General features: G+C 41.4%; 1 protein-coding gene across 1 annotated transcript in view; it reads right to left on the bottom strand.

The window, feature by feature from the left end:
- lrriq1 (leucine-rich repeats and IQ motif containing 1) overlaps positions 1 to 22,255 on the bottom strand; it is a 39,185-nt gene extending 16,930 nt beyond the window's left edge. Inside the window, exons 1-18 of the mRNA XM_086108510.1 lie at positions 22,044 to 22,255; positions 21,181 to 21,277; positions 20,968 to 21,053; positions 20,287 to 20,383; positions 20,098 to 20,195; positions 19,961 to 20,035; positions 17,906 to 19,855; positions 17,486 to 17,638; positions 17,248 to 17,398; positions 16,217 to 16,410; positions 15,308 to 15,438; positions 14,463 to 14,536; positions 14,297 to 14,390; positions 8,198 to 8,377; positions 3,863 to 4,141; positions 3,337 to 3,448; positions 2,207 to 2,329; positions 876 to 947 (exon numbers count right to left, since the gene is read on the bottom strand). Coding sequence (XP_085964636.1) covers positions 876 to 947; positions 2,207 to 2,329; positions 3,337 to 3,448; positions 3,863 to 4,141; positions 8,198 to 8,377; positions 14,297 to 14,390; positions 14,463 to 14,536; positions 15,308 to 15,438; positions 16,217 to 16,410; positions 17,248 to 17,398; positions 17,486 to 17,638; positions 17,906 to 19,855; positions 19,961 to 20,035; positions 20,098 to 20,195; positions 20,287 to 20,383; positions 20,968 to 21,053; positions 21,181 to 21,277; positions 22,044 to 22,103 — 4,026 coding nt within the window. The 5' untranslated portion in view covers positions 22,104 to 22,255. The remainder of the gene's footprint in view (positions 1 to 875; positions 948 to 2,206; positions 2,330 to 3,336; positions 3,449 to 3,862; positions 4,142 to 8,197; positions 8,378 to 14,296; positions 14,391 to 14,462; positions 14,537 to 15,307; positions 15,439 to 16,216; positions 16,411 to 17,247; positions 17,399 to 17,485; positions 17,639 to 17,905; positions 19,856 to 19,960; positions 20,036 to 20,097; positions 20,196 to 20,286; positions 20,384 to 20,967; positions 21,054 to 21,180; positions 21,278 to 22,043) is intronic.
- Between the last annotated feature and the right edge of the window lie 4,956 nt (positions 22,256 to 27,211).

Genomic DNA, 27,211 nt, shown 5'->3' with positions numbered 1-27,211 from the left:
GGAGGTAAATGACGGCAGAGAAAACACAGCAATGTGAAAAATGACATCAGGCCTCAAGAACAAAAAAAGCCAGCATGTTTTTCCAGAGAACGCATTTAAAGATCAATCAGCGACAGATGGAAAGGAATGCACTGAGGGGGGCGATAACAGCCATGACAAAGGGACAGCGAATAACTCCTCTAGGGAAGAAATCCAAGCGTACCGGCCTTTATGAGGGGTACAATGTTTATGCGGAGGAGAAGGGCCTTCCATTTGTTTTTAATAATATTCAGTTAACATTGGATGACAATATACCGTATGTACTGTATATAGTATGTATATTTGATGATTTTGCGCAGGGGTGTCAAACTCATTTTTGTCGTGGGCCACTTTGGTGTTACGCCTTCCCTCGTAGGGCCATTACGACATTGAAACCGGATAAATGTTTAATCATCACATCGTATTATTACTTGTACGCAACAAATCAAATTGATGGATTACTAGTTTTGAAATCAGTCAATTGTTTGTTTGTTGTTTGTTCAATTATTGTCCAAGTGAGTGTAAACAGGGTACAACAATTATTGCAAAATCTCATTTCTCATTTATTACACATGACAATTTGACATTTCGGTTCAGATTTGAGCAAGGACCATGGAACTTGACACACATGATTTGCTTTCGCGGGCCACATAAAATGACGTGGCGGGCCGGATCTGGCCCCCGGGCCTTGAGTTTGACACCCGTGAATTAGCGGATTAAAAAAAAATTGATGGATTTATGGATTACATTTTTTTTGTTGAATTTCACCATCTTTTTTGTGATGTCACGTGTGCCCTTAATTTATCAAGGAAATGACATGCCCCGTCTGTCGGCCATATCTATCAGTTCAACCTTACCGGCTGCTTGGACGCTGAGTAACATCTGGCAGGAGCATCCTCACATAAAGTCCAGCCTTGCTCCAGTGTTGTCTTTTGATATAGACGAAAAAATATATAAATAAAGTTACCGGTACTCATAAAAGTATTTTTGGACAGGAAAAGAGCAAGGTTCACGTTTTCATTTTTGATTTATTGCAAATGACTATGCCGACGGACGCATAGCTCCATTAATTAGTCAGATATTCGACTATAGTGTCCAAGAATAATTCCGAATTAAATCATCACAAAACAAGTTCAGCAATTACAGCTTTTTTTTTTCCTTTTACAGACATTGTACTTCCTGGTTCTTTGTTAAGACATGTACAAAGCTCACTGGCTTGAATAAAAAACATTTTGCAAAGTAACTTGCCACACAGTTTATATTTAAATCTACATTCTATGACATAAAATTACCTTTTGATTAAGCATATCACTATTTTGTAATCACAATGTTTACCATGAATCAGATTAAAAAAGGTGAGCCTGTTGATTTTTGACATATTCAAATGACTTTGTAGATGGCTGTATAGCTTTATTGGTCATTTATTAAATTATAAATGGAAAAGTTCAACTTGTAAGCCCATTTGACCCTTTAAGACCCCTTGTACTGTTTAAGGCACATATTGACCTTACGAGTTTCGCTAAAAGAAGAAAAAAAAAACATACTTTGTGATTTTGGAGCACTTGTCAGTGGCCGCATAACCTTACTAAATAGTCAGATGGTCTGGTATTGGGTCCATGAAGAATTCGTTGAATGCATAACTGTGGATGGCCACATAGCTTTAGTAGCTCATCAAATGGTCTACTTTTTTGTCCAAGAGTAATTTAGGGTTTCAAAGGACTATGCAGACAGCCGTATAATTTTAATAATTACTCAGATGGTCTCTGTAGCATCCAAGTATAATTCAGGGACTGAGACGACGATGTGGATGGCTGCATAGCTTTTTTAATTTGTCAGATGGTCTATTGTGATATCCAAGAATTAAAGGATTCAACGATGATTAACTACATCCACATAGCTTTATCTTCGATTGAGATAGTCTACTCAAGTGTTCACAAATTATTCAGGAAATTCAAATGACTATGGAGATGGCCGCATAGCTGTAACGCGTCTTCATGACTATGTGGACGGCCACATAGCTTTATTAGCTCATCACATTGTCCAGGAATAATTTAAAGATTCAAATGACTATACAGACAGCTGCATAGCTTTAAATTAGGTTTTGAGTGTTGGCTTTTTTTCTTTTTTTTGTTCTGTGATTGAACAATTTTTGGTGAAGGTGTGTCTTAGCAAAGGTGTACCTACACACCTCATCCATGACAAACTCCTCCACATCCACCAGCTCAAAAGCATCGTCGTCATCTTCCAGGGACGTGACGGCGGCAAGAGCAGCGGCCAACCTCCTCCTCAAGGTGAAGCCTCTCCATCGCGCCTGGATGCGGAAAACACACAAAACATTTTTTTTTTTTGAACGCTTCATGAATCACAGTGCTAAAATACAACACGCTATTCCATTCCAAAGACAAAACATGTTCGGCTTTCTTTTTTTTTCTTTTTTTTCCCCTGAACTCTGCATGACTTCAGATTGCTGCAAGACAAATGGAGCTCCAGTGTGCCTCTAAATCCTATGAGTCCCCGTGGGAATTGGAGGAAGAACAGGGGCGACTCCTACTACCACACTTCTTTGGAATTTGATAAATCACGACGTACCTTTCCAACACATGGACGCACAACTATTCTTGTGAGATTCCAACTTTTGCTCTGAAAACTATATATCCTTTAAAAAAATAATACAACTTTATTCTCATAAGAGAGTATCTTTCTATTTTAAAATAGTCATAAGATTTTATTATAGAAAAAAATATTTCTTCTCACATTAACATTTCATAAAAAATGTTATCTGGAAAAAAATATGACTATTAAGATTTTATCTTATTCTTGTGAAAATACAGCTACTAATTACACCCACCCACCCCACAAACAGACACACACACACACGTACACAAACACACCTACAATCGTTCATACCTCAAAGGATTGTGTGCTGGATAATAAATCTGCAGGAAGTGTTGAATTGACACACTTTTTGTAAAAAGAAAAAAAAGCCCCGTGGAGGATTAGTGCAACGAGGCTACACGGCACGTGTGAGGCCCACAAAATAGCCGACCGGTGAAGAACCTTACATTGGTTTACAAGAATTCCCAAATGGGGACACGCACGCCACATTAAAAGTGAAATAGTGATCTCTAATACTTTAACCAAAATTCATTTTCATGTGTTTTCACCATCACAATATGCCTTGGAGGGGGGAGGGGGGGGGGGGGGTCGAAGAACGGGTGCACCAACTCAATCAGGGTGTTTGGTGGGAGTCGGGGGGGGGGGGGGGGGTGTCTAAAAACATTTGGGAAAGATTGCCCTGGGGTGGCCAATGATTTTTACCTGGATGAGAGTTGCCGCATGGTGCTGGGCAATAATGCTCTTCTGCACAGTGGACTCAGCGTTCCCTTCATATGAGGCGTATCCTCCTCCGACTTCTGATGCAACGGAGTTGCTGATGGCAAACAGAGAAAATGAGAAAACAAATTCCTCTAAAACTAAAAAAAAAATGGCAAAAATAGTCAGAAATGAATCTTAAAACAAACAAACTTGGGTATTTGTCTTTGCTTGACTATCATGATGCTAGCAGGCCACCTACTGGTTCACAACAACAACAAAAATGACAAGACTAGATATAATTTTTTTATTTACTCTTCCATTCGGACTAAAACAGCAGAAAAGCGGATACGTGAATCTCATTCCAATGGTACCTTGACCTATGACTTTTCCAAATTATGAGCTGTCGCTCGCTCAATTTGACAAGATCTGAGTTATAAACTCAGTCCCGGATGAATTAAACACTTCAGTCAAGGTACACAAAACAATGCCTTTCCATGTTTGGTGGAACAAACAAATGTGAGTGAATTACCTTTGAAGGTCCCAGTCTTGATGGTGTGACACCATTTGCACACTGCCCCTTGTTCCATCCACTGCAGATGCGTGAACATCACAAAATGGCGTCGCACAGCCCGCGCCGGAGGCGACAGGTAAAACCTCGTCAAGACTTTTCTCCAAGGTTGTCCAGCTGGCGGATGTTGGGCCGACGTGGGCACGTTCTAGGGAGCGTCGTTGCTCCTTGGCCAGATGCAAAGTTTCCATCAGGTGTCCGCAGGAAAGTTTGATGGCGTCCAGTGGTCGCGAAACCTTGCTGTCAACAAAGAGCATTTTTACACAGCATGAAGAAAAGCCAATAAGAACGTACATTAGTACCGGTAGTTATTATATATTTTCATGGTACAACACTGACGTGATGACACTTTAGTATCATGTACAGTAGCCAATATACAGATTGCATGTCGTTATGACGTTTGGCTTGTCCCAGCAGAGGTCGCCACCGCAGGTCTGCTGCAAGATTTGTTTAGCACAGTTTTTACGCCTTCCAAAATCACCCGTTTTCCTCACTCACGTTCAAATAACTGTAAATGTATTGTCCCCTCAAAATCACTCAACCATTAAAGTCCAAACCGCCGGTAGCAAAAGAAGCAGACTCCAGCAAGAAATTGTCTAAAATGGGCAGGGGTCACCGACCTTTGTAAAACGGAGAGCTATTTCTTGAGTTCTGATGAATGAGATGCGCCAGCAGCTTGAGACGCACCTCTGAAATAACTCATTTGTTCAAACTATTTGGGGCTATTCATTGACTCATAGTCACTCTATGGCATGTCTGTACGAATTATACGGGGCGGGTCATGCACACAAAATTGAACTGTGAACTGCATTCGTTTTTGTTTGCGTGTTTCTAATATTTCCAAATTTACACCGACGCAGGTGTGATTTAAAAAAAGAATAGCATCACTCAGAAAGTTTGAGGCATCTCACCAGTGGACTATTTTTAGAACAGGCCCGCAGGTTATGCATGTGGTCTTTGGACAGGGGCTGCCTGTTGCCCATGGGCACTACGTTGGCAACCCCTCGTCAACAGCGTATTCCGACTGATGTACAAATTACATAATTTCCGTAGGAACGAAAACTCCGTTGTAAACCTAAGACCTCTGTTACTCATACTAGTTGTGAGTAACATCAGCCCCCACACCCTTTTATCGTGGACCTCCAAGAGAAGGTATGTGGGTCTCCAAACCGCATATAGTGACTCTTTCATTGAAGGGATTTTAGTGGCTACAAAGGAACCCCAATGAAAACGTAATGAATCTATTAGCAGCGTGTCTCTGATTCCCGCTTTCTGTCCTCCGGCCCGGGGGGCTTTTCTAGGGTAGCAAGCCAGTAACCTGTAGACCACGTCCCTCTCTACAAAGACCTGCCTCTTCCCCTCACAGTGGGATAAAGAGGGAGAGGAGTCTGGAGGTCCAAAGGGAAGCGACCCCGGTAACCCTCCTTCTTTTACCTGCTGGTTCACTCCGGGGTCACTCTGAGATGCTAAAACACTGTTCCACTCAAGGTTTATATGGAAAAACCCTATAGAGTCTCAATAGGAAATTATTGAAAAATCCAGAGGTGTACTGCACTTTACAGTGAGACCTGGAATGTTAGAAAAAGACCCCAACAGCAGTTTCACTGATTGACACGAAATCGGTGGACATGTTTATCATAACAGGAAGTACGAAAAAGTCTCAAGGACCCATGTCTAACATTCAACAGGAAGTTGTCTATTTAGGTTTGAAGTAGCCATTTTGGGACAAATTCCCAGGCTGTTACTTTGATGAACTTTTACTGGGGAATTTGCCCAAATTGGAAGCACGGATACTAGACAGATGGGATTTAACTCCGATTTTTATTTTCCCTGCATCTAATGTCAACAGACCATAAGCTTAACCATAAATTGGAGGACTTTCAGACAGTTGGGTTTGGGGGCGGGGGGGGGGGGGGGGGGGGGTGAGCCCCTGAAACCAGTTTCACCTATCAGTACCAAACTGGGTAGACATGTCTGGCAAAACAAGACAAAACAAAAATGTCTCAAAGAACAATGCCCAAAACTGAACAGGAAGGTGAAGCCAATTCAGCAGTATTTCAGTGCTTGTACTTTGGCAAACCCGTACAAAGATATTCACCCAAGTAAGTGAGCCTCACGAGGAAGCAAATATTCCTCATCAATGAAAAATTCTAAATGATCAAGATTTAATGGCTACACCAATAATTTGGGTAGAGCATGGTGTCAAATTTTGATCGACACTTCAAGGACACGCAAGTAAAAAGGAAATAAAATAAAAATAGGCCTCAACACCAATTTCCCTAATCAACAGGAAATATCGCTGGACGTGTCTATCTTAACCCTTTCAGGGATTCAGATTACTACAGTGGACAGTTTGTCATTTTATCAGGTTACAGGGTGCATGAAAGGGTTAAAGGGTCGTGTTGTCCATTGTGACTTGACGCAGCCAATTTTTAGGCAAATTCTGGGATTCGTAGAATGACGAATTCCAAAGATGGAATTCGCCCAAATAAACCCCATTTGGAAGCAGGCGCATTAGACAAATAGGCCATGGCTTTTAGTTTTGTCTGCAGCATTTCTTATGGGTGGAGCATGCCATTTAAGTTGGACCATTGAGGTTTTTTGGAGTTTAAAAAAAAAAAAAAATTTAAAAAAGCGCTGCTGACACCAGTACACAGACAAATGCAAAATTTGATGGACATGTCTGTCATATAACAGGACAGACTCAAAAGAATTCAACAGGAAGTCTGCTATTTTGTCTTTAAGCAGCCATTTGGGGTAAATTCCAGAGAATCTATTTTTCACGACAACAGCCTCTTTGTGAACCTTCCGCCTTCTAGTTGTACACGTCTTCACTGTATTTTTTTTAAGTATCCGTCCAACATATTGGACCACTTTGCAGCAGTCTTATGTTCACTGACTTTTAAAAGTAAAAGTGATATTGTCTACAAGTGCTCTTTCATCCTGCTTCCTGTAGGGAAAAGTTGTGAAACTGTACCCCCGCCGGACCCCATGGTTCCTCCACCTTTACTACACGGGCGTGTGGTCAATGCGCTCAACCTCGTCTAAGCCTTGCAGTGACACCGGGTCGGGCCAGGGGTTAAATGGCGGCGCTGTTCCCTGCAAAGACCACAAACTGGCACATTGTCCAATGGCCAGAGGGGGGTAGAGGGCAGGCTGTGAGGGGTGAGCCACGCTACCGGCGCTCCCTCAAGCCATCGCAGTCCTCAGTGTGACCTTTGGGAGTCGTCGATGCCACTTTTCATCTTTTGTGCTTCGTAATTTGGATGGGTCACTGAGACGAGTGGAAAGTTGACCGCCGTTTTTGAAAGCCTTGGTGGTCCGCGAAGCACCGCGGGCCGGCGACGTGGAAGGCCTTGTGAAAATAGATGAACGTTGTCTTAAGGCTCGCTACACCCCGTGCATCAGACATAACAAGAAGGTAGCTCCGCATTCCTGGCCGGCTCGAGGGTCACTTAAGACGAGACTAAAAAGATATGGTGTCTTTTGCACCACCCAGTGTGTTTGTCGCTTGCTGCGCTGCTTGATTACCTGGTAAAACATGCTACAAAAAGATCACTTAAAGGTTTCTGAGCACCAATAATTGCAAAAAAAAGGCCTCCAAATTTTGTACTCCATGGCAACAAGGGGCGGCAAACTACCAGGAAGTAAAGGCTAGAACAGGGGTGGGCAAACTACGGCCCGCGGGCCAGATCCGGCCCGTTGGCCTTTTTAATCCGGCCCGCCGAAGGTTGGTCGACAATTAAGGTTCGATGTGAATGATTGCATTCATTTCATTTGGACTTGTAATGACAGGCATTTCACCGCCAGGTGGCGCATTGACTTGAAGTTGCAGAACACAGGCTGACCTGGCCCTTCTGTCAAATTTTAAAAGTCAATGCGGCCCCCGAGCCAAAAAGTTTGCCCACCTCTGGGCTAGAATCTAAGTTAAATCAGGATAGAACATTGTAGCGACATATTACTATCATTAAAATATCCCACATGCTGTGATTATTATTGATATATTAAAGGGGAAGCATCTATGATTCTTTCATGACATCTACAGTATCCAAAAAAGGGAAAGTTGGAGAAAAACCTGGCTGATGAAGACAAAACTGACGAATGGCTCCATTCTTGACGTTGTTGTCTTTGTCCTTCCGAAAATTACTTAAAATGTAAGCATTTGTTTCCCACTTTACAACGAGTCATCAAAATATTGCTGCAATGCTTCTCACCCACACACAATCCCAAAAACTAAAATGTTTCCCAACTTACCGTGTCTTTTCAGGCACCTGCATTGACATCCAAATTACTTACCTGAGCTGCTCTGTGTGCTGCCGCTGTAAATCGCTCATCTGATGAAGTTGCGTCCGGATCAAGCTGAGAACACCCGAGCCAGAGTCGATCTGCCTAGCAACAGCCGAGTCCGTCCGGAGGACGTCTGCATCCGTCCCATCGATTGTCCTCAGACTGGAAACCTCTGCCTGTAGTGTGCATCTGACAACAAGAGGAAACTTGGCTGTAAGATAGAAGTCAAGACAGTTTCAAGTAATTAAATTTGGTAACATATCCGATACTATTAGAGTCCTTTTGGTATATGTTTTCTCGATAATGGTCATCTAGTAATTCTGCATTTGTAAAAAAATAAATAAAAAGCCTAACAAGTGTTGTTAGTTAAGTAGCAGGGTCTTGTGAGGGTAAGCGACCTGCTGAGTGGCAGAGTCTGTGAGTGAGGGGTGTTGAAATGGCGGCCCGAGGCTAAGGATGTCCAAGCAGAGGAATCCCAACTATCTGCCAGAGAAACAGACGTTTCCGAGCCATCCAAATGTGGGAATACGCGGGGCTGGAAACTCTGCGGGACGCTGGGGAACGTCAATAATAATAAAAGGTTTTTTTAAAAACACCCTTGGGCAACAAGGCTGTTGTTGTTTTTTTAAATACGATGAACAACATAGATGTTCAAAATGGATTCTCAGAGCAACATGCGACAGGCTGCCAAACATGAAATGGGTTCAGGGCCTTTTTTTTTTTTGTGTGGATATTTCAGTTCCATGTTTACCAAAGATGAACCTTTCAGAAAACTTGATATATTTATAAAACAGCAACTCGATCAGTTAGGATCCCCCCATCCATCCATTTTCCGAACCGCTTTTTCCTCACAAGGGCATGCTGGGGCCTATCTCGGCCGTCTTTGGGGAGTAGGCGGGGCACACCCTGAACCGCTTGTTAGCCAATCGCAGGGCACACAGAGATGATCAACCATCCGCCCTCACACTCACACCTAGGGACAATTTGGAGTGTTCAATCAGCCTGCCATGCATGTTTTTGGAACGTGGGAGGAAAACGGAATACCCGGAGAAAACCCACGCAGGCACGGGGAGAACATGCAAACTCCACACAGGAAGGCCAGAGGTGCAATCGAACCCGGTACCTCTACAACGTGAGGTCAATGCACTAACCACTCTCCACCGGGCTACTCAGTTATGATCTTTAAATCTTCAAAAGTTTTGGAAACACTTCTGACTGACTGATTAAAATCAGTGTGCCCAAAGTTTTGAATCTTTTCTGCATACTACTCCGTCAATTCTGTGAACTTTCTTCAAATTTTCAAGGATTATTCCTTGCGTTCAACCAAAAAAAAACGGACAGGTTTTGAACATCAGTGAACAAAATGGGGGTGGCACGGTGGTCAACTGGTTAGCACATTCGATTCCTGTGTGGAGTTTGCATGCCTGTGTGGCTTTTCTCTGGGTACTCCGGATCAGAAAATGGATCCTCTCAGGGTGTACACCAACATTGGCGGGATATTGAAGGTGGTGCACGGCTTAAAGATGTTCGGAGAAAGCTGATTTATGCTCTACAATATTAAATTAAAAAAAGAAATAAGTCATTTTCTAAGTTGGCACTTGTGGGAGGTCAGGCATTTTTTATTTTTTTTTGCATTAAATGTTCGCATGATTAAACATGATGCTTTAAATAGGCTTTTTTTTAAGGATGTGTGCAGGGGATAGGCGGTGCGCCTCGAAGGCGGTCTTAATATGTTTGGGAAAGGCTGCTTTTAGTTCAACAACATTAAACACAGGACTTTTTTTTTTCAGAACTTCCTCGGTGCTGTTGATTGACAGCTTGATGTCGTCCGCCACGGTCTGACTGTGTTTTTGTCTCGCTGACACAGATCGGGATTCTGTTGCACGCCTGCGGGCATGATGTCTGGCACTCTTCAAACGTAGTACCAAATCTAAATAAATAAAACCCTGTCCGACCTCATATGAGCTCACTGAGGTGGGGAGTGCGCGACTCCCTGCGAGAAAATCTCATCCTCATTATTTCTTGTCGTTTCGACATTGAAAAAAAAAAACATTGGACAAATATAAAAAGGGATTTCCTTTCGTCAAGGGAAATTTGTGGTGAGGATCTGGATAAAAATACATAACAATTAAAAAAATGATTACCGTGCAATATTTGATTTGGATGAAGAAACAATTTGTTGAACTGACATTTTTGAGGACAAGTCAAGGGGAACCATTTCATTTTTGGTGAGGGCAGACTAGTGTAACAAGCACATAGTAAGTCGTGAGTGCAATAAAATGGCAATGTCTTACCATCACTAAAATTGCTGATATCACAATACAGCAAATATGTGATATACAATAAGGGAGGGGGGGGGGGGAGCAAATATCTTGACATCTAACAAATATGTCAAGTTTTTGGGGACACAGGAAAAATGAAGGATTTCAAAAATGGAGATAAAAATTCCACTGAACTATGCAGGTTATTCGGTTTTAACCCTTTCATGCACCCTGTAACCTGATAACATGATAAGCCGTCCACTGTAGTAACCGCTGTCACAAATTTGGGTTTGTAACTTGTGATATATCGCAATGTTTTGCCTACAATAATCATAATGTTACGTTGCACATGATCATGTTATGACTATATAACAAATAATAATGATAGCGCCCATCTGTTAGCCATTCTCCATGAACCAGGAAATAGCTTGCTCGCTAGAAACGGATGACAAATAAAAAACAAGATACTTTTTTTCTTTCATTTCCCAGGAGGTCTGCGCTTTCCTGAGTTGTTCGCCTGCCGAGTTAGCGTAGCATTGTCAAAACAACACATCTGAGACTTTCGCACACTACTGAATATCATCCCCATCCTCCCTCTTACCATATTTCACACAGCAAGGACTTTCCTCCAGAAAAGCCGGCTCTTAAGGTGGAAGCTAAATTTATCGGGATCAGTGTTTTCCTCTGCGGTGATGAGATTCCCAAATGCTTGTCACTGTTTTCGCTGGCTCTGGATGAAAGACAGGCGAGTGGAAATACAAAGTGTAAATTCCACTTTTAGGCATCGGAGGAGGTCACTTTCAGTTCATCGCAAGGGGGAAAGCTAGTTTTTTAGTTATCCATATTTTAGAGAAAAATCAACTTTTTAATTGTTTGAACAATGAAGCCTAGCTAGTAAAAATTCACAAAAAATGTAAATATTTTAATATTGCCTAAAACTGTGTCAGCTGTATATACATCATGTGTATGTCCCAATCAATGTAAGAGATAAATTGTGCCAGTTGATTGTGTTTCTTTTTAAACATTGAGGCTGAAAAGCAGGTCAAAGGGGCAGGCAAAGCATTGCCAGCGTTGTGCAGGCAAAATGAGAGGAGGCGGGGAGAACATTTCTGCTTGGGTAAACATTTTAGAAAAAGAAGAACAACTTATTTGCCACTCAGCAATGCAATTTTGAGGCTTCTGAATGATCTAAAGCAGGGGTGTCAAACTCATTTCATATTGTGGGCCGCATACGGCCTCGGTCGATGTCAAGTGGGACAGACCATTAAAATTATACCATACTCTGCTATAAATAACCAAAATATGTCTTTCCTTTGTTTTGATATAGCGACGCACAAGTACATGAGGAAAATGTTGAAATGTACCTACATTTCATTTACCTAACATTTCATAAAACACCTTAGATTTCCTTCGACAAATGTGCAATTTAATTTTATCATTCACATATATGCAGTGCAACTGATCCCACTGATTGTACAAAGGCACAAAACTTGAACAATTAGTATTTAAAAATATAGTCATGCATTTTAAGATTAAACAAGATTTATAAAGAAAGGATTTTTTTAAACCATTTACACATGTGCATATGAAATCTAAATGTAACCCCCACCTACACTTTACAAACGAAAGAGAAAACAATGACTAGCGGTTAATACATGAATTGCATCTTAATAAAAATATTCATTTTGTGTCTTTTATGCTTTTTTTTCATTTTTAAATTATCCCGCGGGCCTGATCGAACCCCTCGGGGGCCGGTTCCGGCCCGCGGGCCGTATGTTTGACACCACTGATCTAAAGACTTAGTTGGAGCCAGTCACAAGAAGGAGTCATGCCAGATCACCTGACAAAACTCCATTCAAATCTGCATTTCTGGGTGTATGGATCATTTCAGTGCAACAAAGACAAGTGGCTCTGGCCTCTCCCACAGCAATTTTCCAGGTGTGCGATCCCAAATTTTAAATGTAATATTACACAGGATGGGCACATAGAGTACATCAATTTTCCACACACGGAAAGTTAAATCAAATAAAACATGGCTTTTATGCAGCCACTGGCTCAGCCAAACTTATAGGAGCCATCAATTTCTTTTCTGTAACTCAGAAATAAGTTTGTTTGCTTCTTCCACTGACACTTGCAAACCTCATTTTGCGCTTGCGGTGTTCCAAGGTGAAAACCATCAGAGCGACGGAATTTGAAGTGCATCAAACCCTCAAGCAATCTGTAATCTATTAGCAAGAAAAAGTAATTTAGCACCTACTATTTGGGATCTCAGTAAATAAGGTCCATAGTCTTCAATTTGGCAACAATAAGTAACCACGCGCTTCATCACAACGCCGTAGCTCCATCCCAGGTACCATGGTAACAAAAGCTGTCCTTGGCATTTGTATGAGACTGAAGCAATGGGACTGTGATATAATTAATGTTAAGTGTTCCGTAATTCTTTAATCCGGTGTTGATTTTGACGGAAGAATGTCAGTGACGTTTTATTGAGACACCAGGGGATTGTTTTAATCAGTGGAAAACATTGCATAATATGTCTCCTTTGAGACACTAAGGGGTCGGAATCCTTGAGCAAAGTTGTACCGCTTGTGTGTAGCTCCTCGAGTTTGCTCTTAGAGACAAAAAAAAAAAAAATCTGTAACGCAATTACACCTCGGCCAAGCATTAATGGCTTTTTTGGAAGGTAGTCCAAGTTTACTCTAACTTCTTTTGGACCTGCTGCCATTACAGAATGGTATGAATGGTAATGAATCCGTTTTTGGTCACCAAGACAGTCCCAGAGAAGCCTTCTGTGCATATTTACCACATAAACTCATAGAAAATTTGAGAAGGCAATTCCTGCAGTAATTATTTTCACTTCAATGGTGCAGAGGTGACTTCGAACTGAAACGGCAAAGTATTAAGTGATGTAAAATGTGCAATGTGAGGGTTGTGAAATTTAAAAATACTGAATTTTAGTACTAATATAATGAAAATAGTTCAAATTAGTGCGATAAAGGGAGATTTAACGTCTTGTATCCATGTACTATTTCTAATGATAACTGCGCATGTGCTGATATGCTAACCCTCAGTAAAATATGGCAAAATAGTCACCCGAATCTAACCTGAATGAGTTGAACATTCTGAAGTTGGAATCCTTGAAATTGGTGGAGAAATGTGGAATGAGGAGGAAAATGTCAAATAAATGTAACATGTAAAAATTATACAAATAGAAATCTTTAAAATGTGGAAAAATAGCTCACAAGATGAGCATTTTGAAGTTGGAATGGTTTTCATCGGATTAAATATGTGGAAGGAGTAGGTACAGAAATTCTACATTGATTTGGGAATTTTGTCTCGGGAAATGTGGGATACTAAAAAAAGTGGGAATTTGAAGAATGTGAAAAATAGCTTAGTAGACGGAATATGGTGAATATTTGGAAGTGGAAATGGTTTTATTAATAATTGAATAAACACAGAACTACGGAAGGATGAGTTAAATATGGAAATTGTTGTTCTGCATTTACACAATACAATTTTTTTTCCCGAGCTCTATGGGAGTCTGCGCACAAGTACAGCACTAATGCCGGAAAGTACATGCGAATGAAGGAATGTTGAGGTTATTTGAGAGACTGTAATGATTCGGGGGGGGGGGGGGGGGGGGGGGACAAGGAAAGTCACAGCATGTTCCACAGAACATCGGTGGCGGCAAGCTCTGGACTTCCAGCTGGAATGTCGCTCGATACTTCATTGATCCCAAAGGGAAATTCTAAGAAATTCCAGGAATGTGCTGCTTTGACAAATCACCCTGAGCAGTCCGCAGGAGATTTTTCACTGCGCGTCAATTTTTTTTTCGCAGTCTTCTCACCTCCAGCTGCTCTCCCTCTGGAGAGGATTCCCAGCAAGGTGTACCTCATCCAAGGAACAGCAACCTTCCAGGCTGCGGCACACGTCCTGCAAATCTTTAGGAGACAATTTTTGCTCATTAGGCGGGACGTATTGGTTTTGATGTTTGCAATTTAAAGCTTAATTACCTGACAGACAGTTGAAACGCAGGTCCAGGTTCGCTAACGATACAGCAACAGACATGTCAGGCAGGTGCGTGAGCCTTGAACGCACAAAGAAGCACATTTTAAGAACAATTAAGTACACAATCTCATGAGGCGCAAACCTCCCACCCTCTGTTTTCACTTTTGATTGACTCTGTCAGTCAAGAGCTATTCATTCCATGTTTATTATTGCGCTTGGAGTTTACAGTGTACTGCATCACACTGTTCTTATATATTATGTGGCTTTGCGAGAGAGTCCGAATATTAGAAACAGCTCTCGGTGTGATTCAAATACTTCAAGACATTTTCAAGCTTTAGACACGTACAGGATATATAACATTGCTGTATATACACATATCCTGATACTGTATACATGCAGTAAATGTGTATACATATCACATTTGATAGATTGAGATTTATATCCACTACAAATAGGTGGAAGGATACCTATCACAAAATATTATGGCTTTTTTTTTCTTCCCAGGAAAAAAATAAAAGATCAAAAGAAGTCAACTATAATTTATTATAAAAAAAATAATCATTTTAATAACAATAATTTGCATAATAATGCAAAAACACCAGTCGGTAGATGTTTGCTGTTTCAGGTGATTTAGGAAAAAAAAAGCAGAAAAAAAACAACTGTTTTCACAGAACCTTTTAAAATGCCATGATACAAATCCTTCATATTGTTCAATTAATAAATCAAAAATTTTGCATTATTAGCGTTGCAATGGTAGTATTTTTGTTTCAGTGCTCACTGGAGTGCATAACTAACGCTATGGCCCGTAAGTGAATATGTTTAGATTATTCTCCATCACGGTCTGGATTACCTGTTGTGCGCCAGCGTAAGCGTGTGCAACTGCGGCAGCCACGAGGCACTGAAAAGGTGGCGCAGGGAGGCCAGGCTGTTGTCGTCCATGTGCAGCTCCCCGAGGAGGACGTGGTCTTGCAGAGCGGGCGGCTGGAGTGGAGAAACACATCCCAGTTGTCACTTAACGACAAGCACCCTCGGTGGGGGGGGGGGGGTTACAACAATGTTAGCGGGCTGCTGCTAAGTGGGATCCATCCATCAATGTCAGATGGTCCAGCCGGGCAGAAAAAGCAGCGTTTTATGAAGTGATTAGACTACTAATATGTTCTTGTGTTTGGCTTGGAATGACACTACTGCCCAGTTATTGTTTTGAAAGTTTGATTTTGATACTTTCTCAATTGCTGCGTCGTTGTAAAATGACATCATAAACAAATTATTTGACCGTTTCTTCTCTATACAAAGCCTCATTAAATAAACGTAAATATTGACAAAATGTTTATTTGAACTAATTTATTCATTTTTAAATTGCAATCAGCAAACGAAATCATCAATTGCGAATGGATTTTTTACACGTTAATTTATTTTAATTCGTACAATAGGAAATTGTCATATTTAAAACATTAATTTATTCTAATTTGTACAACAGGAAATTGTCATATTTAAAAAATTATATTGGTGGCTTTTTCAACTGGTTTTCTCATAGTTGAAAGTCAATGTGTGCCACCGACAAATTTACCTTGGTGATTTATTTTTAAATTGTAATAAATGTATTTGTGCTACACAGTATTTTCAAATTCTGCTTTCAGAATGTGTACAAAAATGCTAAAGTACATTTAATATGAATAATTGTCAAAATTCTATGTAAAAATATGAATTATTTTTAATTTTCAAACCGTAATATTACCGTATGTAATACAATATATATGACCTCGCTGAGGCTGTTGGAGGTCAGGTCCAACGTGCGGAGCAGAACGTTGCTTTCCAGACCCTCCACACTAGCCAGGTGGTTGTAGGAGCAGTCGAGGTGCAGCAGGGTGCAGACGTCCTTCAGCCCTTTTGTACTCACGAGCCGGTTGTGGTCCAGAGACAAGCGCTGGAGTCTCCTCAAAGAGTCGAGACCAGCTAGAAGATGAGAAGGACAACAATCGTGGCACTCAATTATAATTTCATTCGCGAAAATGTTAACAGGGGTGTAATTTTGCTGCATGCTTTGAATGAGAGTAAGTAGCGGCATCTGTTGCTCTAATGTAAAATTAAACATTGACAGACAGTGGTCTAAGTTCATTGAAAATAAATGTGGGATTGAAAACATATTTTCAACGGGTATTTTTTTTTTTTTTTTTGCCACACCGTTTTGAGGGTGTGTTGGGATTCTTAGAACCTCAAATTAATACTCTTTTATATGTAATCTGTAGAAATTTGAAGAGATTGTTTTGTCTGTTTTTCTTCCAATTGAAAAAGAAAAAATCTTGGCTTTTCAGGGGTTAAAATACAAAATAAAATATCAGGCTAAGCATAGTGGTATTGTAAACCGTCTGTATTTTTCCTTCTGACAACCACAGGTGCACATTTAAGGGTCTAAAAGTGATTACTCAAATGACGTCATTTTCTCATGGTGAGCAAAGCACAGGCATACTCGGGTAATGCTGCCCCCTCATGGAGAATTGGAGGCATTGCTCATCAAAACCTTTGTAAGCCATAAAAAACGCAATTGTGTTTGAACCTGATCAAAATGTGACTGTTAAAAGTTGTAAATTGTGGTCATCCAGACTGTCGTTTGTTTGTTGGTGATGAGATGAAGGCATACAAATAACTGCTTGGAGTTTCTAGAGCAGTGAAAAGGGGGTAATTGCAAAATCGTTTAAATGTGGGTGTTAATTGATATTAAGGACCAATTGACAAAGGTTTTATGCAAACTATTTTCATTGTAAAATTGCTCTCAGCTAAAACAGTGATTACCAATGCGTGCAATGGAGTTGTGCGAAAGTTCTAGAATGCGCAGGTTCTCTGCGCCGCTTAAACCGTGAATGGACGTCAGTTTGTTGCAGCTCATTTTAAGAACTCTCAGGCCCGTCATATCCTCACAGTCCAATCTCGAGATCTCGTTTTCCTGCCACCCAAAAATAAATAAATAATAGCAATAAATCCAAACGAGATCCTTGCTTTGACATTTCAAGATGGCCAACCGAGCGCTCACCGGCACGTCGACGTAGCACAGATCCGCTAACCGGCTGATTCCTTCCAAGACCTTCAGCCCGCATCTTCTCATCGTCAGAGACTGGAGTCGCGTACACTGAGCCAGTGTGCATAAACTGCAACCCGCCAAGTCCTCCAGAACCAAGATGGTTACCTGGAAGACATAAAACGGAGTCACCATTTCAGTCATTTTCCCTATTTACATACTATTAGAAGTATCCTCGGATTCCTTTGAGAGGCGCTCTTAAAGTTTACTGTCTTGTGTTGAAAGGCAACGACACAGAATTGGTGGGACAAAGTGGAAAAATTAATTGCGAAAAAAAAAATGCAGCTTTTCTTTTTTTTAATGGCAATATGTACACAATACTGTACTACAAATTGGAGTGTTGGTCTTGGTGGAAACAGGACTTCAGTGGCATACCTCCTGCAGGGAGCCCCCGCCTGCAGCCCGGAGCAGCGCCTTGGGACAAAGCGGAGGAAGGTCGTGGTCCTGGCCGGACCTCCTGGATTCTCTCCTGGATGCGAAAGAACTTGCGCGCCCGCTCCCGTTTTCCATTTCCGAGCAGGGGACGCGTACTTCCATCCAAGAAAGTCTCCTCTGATCCATCAGCCGGGAGAGGCGGGATCGGCATGAGGAGTTGCGGTGAATGTTGTCGCGGATATTCTCAGTGATGCTCTGATGAATGTTCGGATCGCTTGCATCTCTTTGGTGTTGGTTTTTAGTCCAAAGTTCTTCCTTCTCCTCGTCTGCGCTCTCGTGGCTCTTTTTGGTGTTTCTTCTCTCCTCTTCGTCCCTCCTCCCGGTCACCTTCTCATCCTTCTGCTTCATCCTTTGCTCCTCACTTTTCTCCTCCTCCAGTGATCGTAGTTTTTCATCTCGGCCCATCCTCTCCTTCACCTCCATTTTCTCTTTCACTTTCCTCATTTCTGTGTCATCACTCTTCCTCCTCTCCTCTTCCTCGGCCCATTTTGGTTGTAGCTCCTCACTTCTCCCTCCTTCCTCATTTTTCTTCCTCTTTTCAACTTCCTCAGTCCTCTGGTTTTCTTTCTCGCACCTCCATCGGTCATAATCCTCGTTGGCCCTCGCCCTGCCTTCTTCCTCCCCGGTTCTCGTCTCCTGGTCTTCTTTCCACTTCGTCCCTGCCTGGATGTTGCTCTTTTCCCGTGCCTCCTCCCTCTTCATCTTCACATCGACCCCCTGGATCTTTTCCCTCCTTTCTTCACACCCGGTGGCCCCCCCCTCCATCTTATCCGTTCTCTCTTCCCCTCGCCCCATCCCGTCACTCTCCTCTTCCTCTTCTATCCTCCTCCTCTCTCCCTTTTTCTCGCACTCTCGCTCTAAATCCTTTTTCGCTTCCCCCGCTATCCTCTTTTCCATTTCCTCCCGCTTCCTCCTCATTTCCACTTCCGCATCCTTCATCTCACCGCTTGCTTCTTCTTCCGTTTGTTGGCTCCTCTTATTTCCTTCCTCCTCTTTCGTCCCCTTTGCTTTCTCTTCCTTCTTTCTGACGGCTTCTTTGTTCCTCTTTTCCTTTTCCTCGGTATTCCGGCTCCTTTCTTTCATGGGCTCACCTGCTGTTTTCTTATCGTCCTCCTCAATTGCTCTCCCCTTTGTCTCCTCACGCCTGCTCTGCTCTTTCTCCACAAATCTCCTCACCTTTCCCTCCTCCTCCTGTCGTTTGCCGCCTGCCTTTTTGCTCGTCCCTTTTTCATCCTCCTCCTTTGCCATCACCTCCTCTAGCATTTGCATCACCTCGGCCTCCTGTTTCCTCTTTTCCCCTCCCCCCCAGTTTGCTATCTCCTCTTCCTGCTCCTTCCTCCTTTTTTCCACTTTTCCCCTCCTGTCTGCCAGTTTCCTCTTGTCCTCTTCCATTTCCTTTTCTTCCTTCAGCTTCCTTTCTGCTTTTTCCCGCCTCTCTTCTTCTTGCTTGTTCATCGTCGGTTCTTCCTGCAGCTGTTTGTGCCCCTCGTCGTCTTCATTGGTCCTCCTCTTTTCCTCTTCCTCTGTCTGTTTCCTGCGAGCTTCCACTTCCTCCCTTTTCACCTTCATTTCTTGTTCTCCCCCCACGCGCTTCCTCCTCTTGTCGTCTTCCTCCGCGCTCCTCGTCATTTCAGCATCCGGTTTACTTTCGGTTTCTTTCCTCCTCTTGACTTCTTCCTCTTTCTTCCTCCTCTCCTCCTCTTCCGCTCTTTGCTTCCTATTTGCCTCTTTGCTCTTCTCGTCCTTTTCCTCCTCCTCCTTCAGTTTCCCCTGGACCATTTTCCACCTATCTTCATCGTGTCCCCTTTTCCTCTTCTCTTCCTCTTCTTTCTGTCGTCGCGCCTTTTTCACCTCCTCCTCCACTTGTCTCTTCATGTCATTGAGTAGCTCCTGTCGGATCGATACATTGCACATTTTCTTGCAAAATTTGATACCCAAATAGTTGAAATAATGTTTTCAATTATTGGCTTCATAGATATTATCGACGAGATCAACCTGTTGAAGCCGGAACTCCCGCTCAAGCTCCTCCCGAGCCTTTACCTCTGTCATATCAGCCTCCTTCTGACGCAGCTGCGAAACAAAAAAAAACAATATTTTGTGCCCGGTTTTACCTCAGACTTTCTTTTACTGACCTTTCCCGCCGCCATCATTCTCTGCAACTCCTTCTCAAAATCTTGCTCCTCTCGTCTCCTGCGCTCCATGTCCAGCTGCAGTTCACTTCCAACCACGTCTAAAAAAAAAAAAAAAGGATATGATTAAAAGACAACCCGCTTGGACTATGACGCCGCCTTGTGACCCGTGACAGTCCTGCAGCCCTTTACCATGGCGGTAGCGGGGCACCGTTGAAAACTCTTGCTCATCTGCATAACTGCCAGAGGAAACGCTGTTGTCTTCATTTTGTTCATCAGACGTGTCCGCCTGCACCAGGGCAAACATACAGATGTACTATACACAAGAAGAAACCTTATATATATTAATGGAAATTCATGAATGAACTCCAGTTTAGTCAGTATAACATATTTTGTAGTCTGGGTTGTTTTTTCTACTGTGCACAGTGATGGTTTTGAGGGATAATAATTCATTTTGTGTTCATCTATTTATACCAGTGACATATACTGACAAGCAGAATAATTCAATATCAATGTATCAGCTTTGTGTTTAAGCTGAGTAAGTACATTTGTGAGTAAATGTAGATGAGCTCATTCTTATTTCAGTTTACATTATATAACTTACTTTGACATTTTGTTGTGTTCTGTTGGAGTTTCCTATTGTAAAAGATGTGCCGTGACGAAGGTTGGGAAATACGAGTTCAGATATCTGTACATAAACTGTGGGCTGCAAAGTGTAAGCAACGTAAACTGATAAATGAGTAACACCATGAGGTGTGATATCCTGTAAAAAATAAGTCACAAGTACAGGTAAGACAAACTTAAAACTTCTCAACATGTGTACTTGTCAACTTAAGCCAACTATATCTCGGTCATGAAATTAAAGACACTTACCGTGTCATGTATTGTCTTTGTGTCCTTGTCGATCATAGCAAAATTTGCCTGTGCCGGTCGTTCATTACATTGTGATGCAGTCAGATCTGAGAACACACAAATACTCATTTATTATCATTGGAGATAAAGAAGATTAGCAATCAATTAGGGTTTCTTTTGTTTTGTTTGTGAGTGTGCATGTGTCAGTTTCAGAAAACTAAGTAGAAATCATACTATCAAGGTCCTCCAGGATCAACTTCTCACAAGCTGCCGCTCGCCTTCTGGAGGCCTCAAAGTAGCTGAGCAGTGATGCCGGGATCTCTTCAGAGGCCTGAAGGTACAAAATGGCTTAAGATTATTGAAAAAGCCTCAATATATGCTCAGTATGTTGTTTTGGTGACCTTATTGGCAACAAGAGGGGTTCAAAATATTAGAAACACCTGCCAAGTGGTGTCAATCAAAACAAAGCATTGTTTATTTCGGCTAGATCCATACAACTCAACACATGAAACACAGGTTGAACTCACTCCTCTCCTTTCTTCCTACATGGTACTTCCTATTTCCCTTCCTTACATCCTTATTTCTTTACCTTCATACCATCCTTGTATCCCTCCTTCAATGCTACTCGACATTATGCTTTCCTTACTGACCATCCGATCTTTCTTCCCTCTTTCCTGCAGTACCTCTGGTCAGACATCCTCGTTTTCTTCCTTGCTTCTTTTTGTCCTCTCTTCTTCTCATTTCCCTCCATCATCCCTTCTTTATAACATTCATGTTTCCTTCCTTCCATTCTTCATTCATCGCTGCCTACCCGACTCTCACCCCGTGCTTCATTCCTCTTTTCATTTTTTTTCCTCCCTTCCATTTTTCTTGACTTCCCTCATCCGTCTTTACATGGCGCATCCTTTCCTCGCGTCCTTTCTTTCCTTCCTTTCACAAATCCTTCTTCCCGCAAGTTCAGTTCAAACGTGTAGCAAACCTACTTTTGCCTCAATTTGTATTTTCCATTATGCTAGCACCCCCATGAAACAATTGCCTTCACAACCTTTTCGAGTGAACAAATAAACGTGGTTCAAAATACTTAAATGAACACCAACCTCCTCTTCATCGGCGTCTTCCTCCTCCGTTTCGGAGGAGGTGAGGAGCACCTCCGACATATTGTGACGCTAATTGTCGACTTCTTTTAACCTGACTAGTTAGTAACCTGACTAACATAAGTTGCCAAAAACATATTAAAAATCATATTAAAAATCACGCCACAACCGGGAATATATGCTAAACTGGAACATTGGTCAGGTGAAATGTTACCTTCGTAAACAAAAAGTTTGGTCCACTTCCACGAGTTCTTGTTACCATAGCAACAGCGGCCGCTACGGAAAAGTATAAAGGACAATTGACGTGAAAAGCAATTGGAGCTTCATGAATTCCACCCGTGACCCCTCATAAAAAAAGGATTTGAATAATTTAACTTCTATATAATTTTCCAACAATCTAACTAAACATCTCTTAACTTAGTAACTGAAGAATTTATGAAGCAGTAGAGGATAAATTAGTCACAAAAGACAAACATACACGCACACAATAGGAAATTAATTTCTTTTTTATCGTCAGGTAGGATGGGAAATGTGTTTATATCTAAGTCTATATCAATATACATGTATTTGTTTGTATCCCTCATCCTAATATCTAAATCTTTGAGCATCTTCCATGCCACTAACGCATCACGATAGGCATAACAATTAAACCTCTTCCACTAGATGGCAGACGGTACATGGCTTGGGACAGTATCCACTTTTGTGACATTTTTTTGTTTGGCGGAGTGACAAGATTTTTTTTTCCATTGCCAAATATGTTGCTTGGCTAAAAACATTGGGAAACACTGCTTTGAATGGCACTAATACTTGGATTTACAAATTGTAACTCTCAAAAAGCATTTTAGTCTATTTAGTTCCTTTTGAGGTGTTTTAGTGTAAAAACGGGCTAAAATGTCCTATTTTTGCATTGATTGAAATCATATAGAAATATTACTGTAAACAAAACTACTACAACCAATTAACTAACATCATGAAACCAAGCTTTTGACAATTTGTTATGGCCTTTTGTCCTTCTGCATTGGTGAATGGTGAGCTTGTGTGGTCATTGTGGTGGGCCGGATGCGGGTCAGCTTCTGTAGGTGAGAATCACAAGACAACAACAACAACAAAACAAAAATGGGACTGTGAACAATGCAGACCCTTTCCCTTGTTCCCCTCTCCCGCAGTGAATGCACTGCAGTCATGCTGACTTTGACTTTGAGGAGATTCCAATGGGCCTACACTGCTTTTCCCGTCCACATTCCCCCCCAGGGCCCTCCACAAGGAACCCAGTCTCCTTCCTTGGCCTTTCATACGGTGGGGAACGGCATGTTCATGGAAACTAAAACAAAAGGAATATCATTTTTTCTTCAAGCCACGACATCAAACAGTCTGCACCTGTTCATGGTCAGTGGTCTGAATAATCATCTGCATTTAAAGTACAAACCCAATTCGGATGAAGTTGGGACTTTGTGTTAAACATCAATAAAAACTGTATCTGTAATCATTGTTATGGTTTCATTTCTATTTAACACAACGTCCCAACTTCATTGGAAGTGCGTTTGTACCACAAGAAAAATCTTTGAAGATTTTGCTTCAGGTGGACTCCAACGAAGACCGATGTGAAGGATTTTGAGCTTTACAGACTTCTTTTAAAACACCGCTGCCATTACTGTGAACACAAGTGTATTTTAAATGTCCTCTCGCGTCGCAGCACAACTTCAGTAACGATCATGGCTTATGTTTGCTTAGCTCCGTGGAGCAAGTTGAATCAGTAAAAACGCCTCCCTCAGCAAGCCTTGTCTGCTCCAATTAGTTCCCACTGGGCAAGGTGTACGCAGCTTTTGTCCGAGTGCAGGCCCTACAGACAGCGGCCAGACAACGACGAGCCACACGTTTGCACAGCAGACTACACCCGTCAATGGTGGTGTTTGAATAGCTGTTTTACTACCCAAGTATTTTCTGTAGCCGTTAACCTAGCAGTTCTGACGTCAAAATGTGTGCCAACGATGTGTAGAAGTGTGTGTGTGTGTGGGTGGGTGTTTGTGTGGGTGTGTGTGTATGTATACATGGTTTTTTTTGGGGGGGGGGGGTTGAGCCGCAGCCTAAGAACCCAAAGTGAGGTGCGGATGATAAGAGATGTACAAAAGACCGAAGTGATGGTGATGTGATGGATTTATTGTGAAATAAATTAATAAGTTAATGGGTTAAATGCCAAGAATAGGAATTTCCTCCAATTTGAATTTGGAATCGATTTAAATTATAATTTCCAATTTGAACATTTGTGTACGCCAAACCCAATTTCAAGGAGGGACTTGGAACACGGTCCACACAAATGCAATGCACATATGATATGAATTGATATGCCATAAAGGTACATAAAATGATTTGTTTGGCTATGGATTACACAAAAGAGAAATGAGTGTTGTAATGATGATTGCACCATTTGTTGTGATCTGCCTTGCAGTAGAAGCACTCTGATGTTTCTTAACTATGCATTATGATGGCTTGATTAATGTACCTGATGCTTAATATCAGTTAGCTTGTTAGCTAAAAGCTGTTTGTCATTCCGTTCAAAGGTTAATTATAAAACTGCTGCAAAGAAAAAAAAAGTATTCAATATTGTATATTTAAACAACAAAATGTTCCTCCAATTATATCATTTTGAACGCAAGTCCAGTAGCTCAATGCTAACATATGTTCTAGATGGGCTAATGAAAATTAGCATTAATGGTACTGACAACTGCTACTTTAACAGCAGCAAAACTTACTATACATACAGCAACACATCATGAAATATACTTTAAATGCTGATTTGCCTGTAGAGTATATGCTCTAAAAAATGTAACAAATAATGACTTAAACATCTGCAATATATATTATGGTGGCAGAAATGATGAATCGAGAGATAGCAGAGTAACAATGCACATCTGTTTGCTAACTCGTGACCCGGCAGGCTGAATAGTGACATCCGGGGAATTCTCCTAAAGAGGGAAAATAACGTAAACTATCCCTAAAGTGGTTTAAAAAAAAAAGACACGTAGATAGAATTGGTGTTTTCTTTATCTTTATCGCAGTAGCACTGTGCTCGCAGGCTTCCCAGAAGACATGAAAAGAACTTATTCTGCTCAAAGTGAACGCCTAGGTGTCCCACGACTCCAAAGTTTATTGTGCCACAATGATATTCTAAATAATCAACTCCATCAAAGCTTGGGACAGCAGGGGCAGGATGTTGTCGCTTTTTTGAATAGAAAAACGTTGTGAGTAAACACGTATGATGTTTTCGACACTTTGTAGGCGCTCAACGGTGCCTCCTGAGGATCAAAGTAATATTACAGGATGCTGTGCAGATATTTCTTGTGACAAAAACTCCGGCGTATGCTGTTTTTTTAAGATGTGGCCATGTCTGGTCAGCCTATGGTCAATTATTAGCTTTTTTTATTGTAATTTCTAATTAATTTATTTAAAAGGGACAGTGCATATTAATGAACGTATAACACGTAGTTCCTAAATGTGTGTGGACATGCTGGTGGTGGTGGGGAGGGGAGGGGGACTAGCGGTCATGCTGCTGTGGAGAATTGATGACTATTTTATGGGATGTAAATCCCTTTTCAAAGATGTTTTACAGTTTCGCAGTGACTGATTGACTCACTCATTCATTGATTCATTGCTTCCATGGCAGGTGATTCCCATTGGCTGAGATGTAGCGTGTTTGTGAGGCGCAGTGTAAAACAACACGCCTCAACTTTCCATGGGCTTCGTGTTACCAAACTCACAAGCACGCCATCAACTATTCAACGAGGCGCCCCAGCGAGATGCCACAAGCGACTCGCCTCTTTATGTGTTTTGTGGTCATGGCTGAATCAAAACAGCAGTTTCATGACGCTCTGTACCAGCAGTCACCAGATAAACAACATCTGAATGACGTGTTCACGGTGCTAATGGTCCTTAATGAGGCCACGGCCGATAGTATGTGAGGACAATACTTGGCTTAGTTAGTTAGTTAGTTAGTTAGTTAGTGCTTATTCTAAGAGTTGTTTTGATCACAGGTAGTTAGCATGATTGCTGCGAAATACTAATTTGTTTTAGTGAGTCAGTTAGTTTGTCAGTTAGTTTTAATCATTTCTGTTGGGAATTATGTCTGTTAATTCTTCAACATGATTTCTGCGAGGAATTATGTGATGCTGTTAAATGAGTTAGTCATTGGCTTTTTGGTTATTGCCGTGCTAGTTAGTTTGGTTAGTCGCCATGATGTTTTTAAAGGAGTGAGTGAGTGGAGGAGGGCAAGGAAAAATAAAAAAGTTAGTTAGTTAGTTAATAAAGACAAACTTTCTGTAAGAAGTTCGTTTTTTTAATTTGGATTTTCTTGTTAGCATGATTTTTCTACCATGATATAATGATTATTTGTGAGGAATTATGTGACATTAGCTGATTCATCTCATTAGTTAGTCAGTCAGTCGGGCTGTTAGAGTGATTTCTGTGAGGCTAAAAGTTGTGTTATATTTCGCATGATAGCTGTGAGGAGTTTTGTTTCGATGACTATCAGTTGATTGGTTAGTCAGTCAGTCAGTGTGGTTCCAACACATCAGGATGGGAGGGGTGAGTTCACAGACATGCAAAAGAAAATGGCACGAGTTATCAAGATGAGACACAGAGGAAAAAAAGAATATTGAGGTTTCAACGCCTATTTGTGGCATTACAAGTCATTCAGGTTTTTTGGTTCAGACATCTGAGATGTTATTTTACTGTCTGCTTATGTTGAAAACAGGTGTGGCCCTGGCAGAGGTCAGTACTAGATAGTCTTGGGATCTCACATCAAGCTTATGATGCAAGTGCAAAATAAATAAATAAATAAATAAAGTACATTAGCCTTAAGGGGGAATGAAATGGTTCATTCCTATTTGCCACCACGCTAATCATAAGACAAAGTGCACTGAGCATGTGTGAAGTCTAAAAAGATCACTTTGCCTGGAGGAGGAGCAGCATGAAAACCATGGCTCATTCTCAACAAATCATGAATACACTTTCATTTTGGAATGTTTGAGGGAAGATGACAATATTGACATTTTGAAACACAGTAATAAGCCAAAGAAAAATGTGTAATTTATCAGAAAAAAATGAAGTGCCATACTTTGGACATGAAGATTGGTGGTTAACTCCAAGCTAATTTTTGTATTGCTTTAATCACAACT

Source organism: Hippocampus guttulatus, chromosome 4, assembly GCF_054856545.1.
Source record: "Hippocampus guttulatus isolate MCC_2025c chromosome 4, RoL_Hgut_1.0, whole genome shotgun sequence".
Classification (NCBI taxonomy): Eukaryota; Metazoa; Chordata; class Actinopteri; order Syngnathiformes; family Syngnathidae; genus Hippocampus; species Hippocampus guttulatus.
The sequence above is the reverse complement of the archived record's forward strand: the minus strand, read 5'-3'. Positions and strand labels throughout refer to the sequence as shown.